General features: G+C 57.6%; 1 protein-coding gene across 1 annotated transcript; it reads right to left on the reverse strand.

The window, feature by feature from the left end:
• Window positions 1-236: 236 nt before the first annotated feature.
• Window positions 237-1,249, reverse strand: LOC120859699 (C-C motif chemokine 17-like). The gene is made up of 2 exons (XM_040235705.1): window positions 1,089-1,249; window positions 237-487 (listed from the first exon to the last, which is right to left on the reverse strand). The coding sequence occupies exons 1-2, from the start codon at window positions 1,244-1,246 to the stop codon at window positions 367-369; spliced, it is 279 nt and encodes a 92-aa protein (XP_040091639.1). The 5' UTR covers window positions 1,247-1,249; the 3' UTR covers window positions 237-366.
• Window positions 1,250-2,377: the final 1,128 nt, after the last annotated feature.

The raw sequence follows: 2,377 nt of genomic DNA on the forward strand, positions 1-2,377 counted from the left end.
AGCAGAGCGTGGGCGGGGGCAGGGGCAGCCAGCCTCTTGTCACCCTTGCCCTGCTCATCCCATATCCCTCAGCCCCACCCCTGCCCCCGTCTCTCTCCCGGGCCCCCTCTCCCTGAGGGTGGTCTGCACCCAAAGCTTCAGCTTCCCTCTCTAACGTGAACAGCGAGAGACTAGATGTTCTCTGAGGGCCTTTCCAGGGCGACAGGCCAGGGTGGACAGAACACGCAGAACCCAGATGGGGGAGAAAGACTTTAATAGAAAAGGGGACAAGGGGCCTCTTTATCCTTGCAGGGCCTCTGGCTCCAGGAGCTGGGGCTTGGGATAATGAACATGGAGGCGGGAGGTCTACAAGAGGTCCAGGAGGGGTCAAGACTCCTGGAAGGCCTGATTAGGTGACTTCATGTGTTTCTGCAAGTACTTCACTGCCTTCTTCACCTTTTTGTCCTTGGGGTTTGCACAAATGGTTCTGCCAGAGTGAGTCACCAGCCTACATGGAAAGAGAACACCATGGTGAGGGGTCAGGGCAGGGAGGCCTTCCGGAGTCCTGGCACAGCCTCGCCCTGTGATGACCAGGACCCAAGCCCCCAAGAGGGGCTGGAACTCGCCTGAAGTCACCCAGGGTGGCAGCAGCAGTTCTGGGACCCCAGGCTCTGTCCTCAGTGATTCCCGACCCTTCCAGGGAGCCAGGGCTGCACGGCTTTGCTCCCCACCTCAGACCATCTGCAGCCACATAACCCTGGGGTTGAGGGTGCGTGGGAGTGGCTCAGGGCTCAGGCCCAGGCTGCAGAGGCGACCGTGTGGGGCGCTGACTGCCCCTGTGCATGGGGCTGTCCCATGTCTCTCAGGGCCTCCCTTTCCCATAAATGTATCAAGAGCTTAGACCTCGCAGCCTGAGGTCCTTTGGGGGTTCAAAGAGCGTGGAGTAGGAGCTGCACTGAGGAGCAAGACCAAGGCGACAAGAGATGAAGGCCCCGGGCTGTACTCTCCCCTCCGCACTGGCCCTTCTGGGAGCTCTGGGATCCACCTTCTCCCACGTTCAGCTCCTGGGGTAAGAAGGGGGCAGAGGGGAGCGGCAGGGGCAGACTTACACAATGGCATTGTTGGGACAATTGCCCGAGGTCCGGTACCAATCCACCAGCTCCTTTTGGGGAATAGATCCTTTGTAGAACTGTAGGCAGCACTCCCGGCCCACGCTGCCTGCTCGAGCTGTGGGGAAGGCCAAGCAGGAACAGGTATGTGTGCGCATGTCTGCTTGGGGAGGGTCTGTGAGGGCCAGCACATGTGTGTGTCTGTCTCTGTAGTGAGGAGTCTGTGTGTGTGTGGTATCGTGTGGGTCCTTGCGTGTGCATTTCTGCATGTGTGTGTCTGTGTGGTTGGGAGGGGTCTCCTCGGTGGGCTCCGTGATCGTGTTTCTGTGTGGGGGAGTATGTAAGGGGTCTGCACCTGTATCTCTGTGTGTGAGTCTGTGTGTCAGAGTGTGCACGTTTGTGTGCGTGAGGTCGTGTGTGTGCTTTGAGGGGCCCTGCGGTGTTTGTGTGTCTGTCTGTGCACATGTCTATATGTGCTTGAGAGGATCTGTGTACACATGCCTGTGTGTGCGTCTTTGTGCGTGTGCACGTTTGTGTGTGGAGATCTGTGTGCAGGTGTGGATCTGTATGTGCTTGGGGAGTCTGCACATGTCTGCATGTGTGTGCATCCACGTGTGCTCACACTCAGACCAGCCCCGAATCACCAAACGTTGACTCTGGACCAGGCTCTGGGCTGACCCTTTGCTGCAGCCGCTCCTTCAGTCCTCAAGCACACCTGGAGACAGGTGCTGTCACTACCCCATTCTACAGATGAGAAAGTGGAGGCCTGGGTGTGAACACACTTTCCCAGGGCTTGGTGTCCTCATCTTAGCACGAGAAAAAATATCCAGCACCTGCAAACTGGCAAACAGATGATCTGTGACTTCAATTCAGACCACACAAGGTGCTTTCCGAGAAGCCTCGGAGTGTCCTCTCACCATCTTGGGGGCGGAGCTTGGTTTGACTGACACGGAGCTGGCCAGGCCCAGGCTTTTACAAAAAAGTAAGCCGTGCACCTAACTGTGAAGGTCACCCCATTAAGCTAGCCCCGAAGGCTGCGACCCTGTCACTGTGTCACCACACGGGGCGCTAACCAGCTTTGTTTCTCTAAAATAGCAACCTTAGCTCAGCCTTCCTTTCCCACCTGAGTGTAAGAACCTCTCTTTTTCCACCTGCTCTGGCCCGTGAGCTCCTGCCTGGGTGCCAGCGCTCTCGCTGTATATGCTGTGCTGTGCTTACGTGCCTAGTCGTGTCCGACTCTTTGACACCGCATGGACTGTAGCCCCGCCAGGCTCCTCTGTCCATGGGGC

The sequence above is a fragment of the Oryx dammah genome, unplaced genomic scaffold (assembly GCF_014754425.2).
Source record: "Oryx dammah isolate SB20612 unplaced genomic scaffold, SCBI_Odam_1.1 HiC_scaffold_2402, whole genome shotgun sequence".
NCBI lineage: Eukaryota > Metazoa > Chordata > Mammalia > Artiodactyla > Bovidae > Oryx > Oryx dammah.

What these genes read in the sequence shown, in the direction of transcription:
- LOC120859699 (XM_040235705.1), bottom strand. Translation starts at nt 1,246, where the DNA reads ATGCGCACACATACCTGTTCCTGCTTGGCCTTCCCCACAGCTCGAGCA. An exon ending in TGTCCCAACAATGCCATTGT is followed by an intron (nt 488 to 1,088) that starts GTAAGTCTGCCC and finishes CTTTCCATGTAG; the next exon opens with GCTGGTGACTCACTCTGGCA.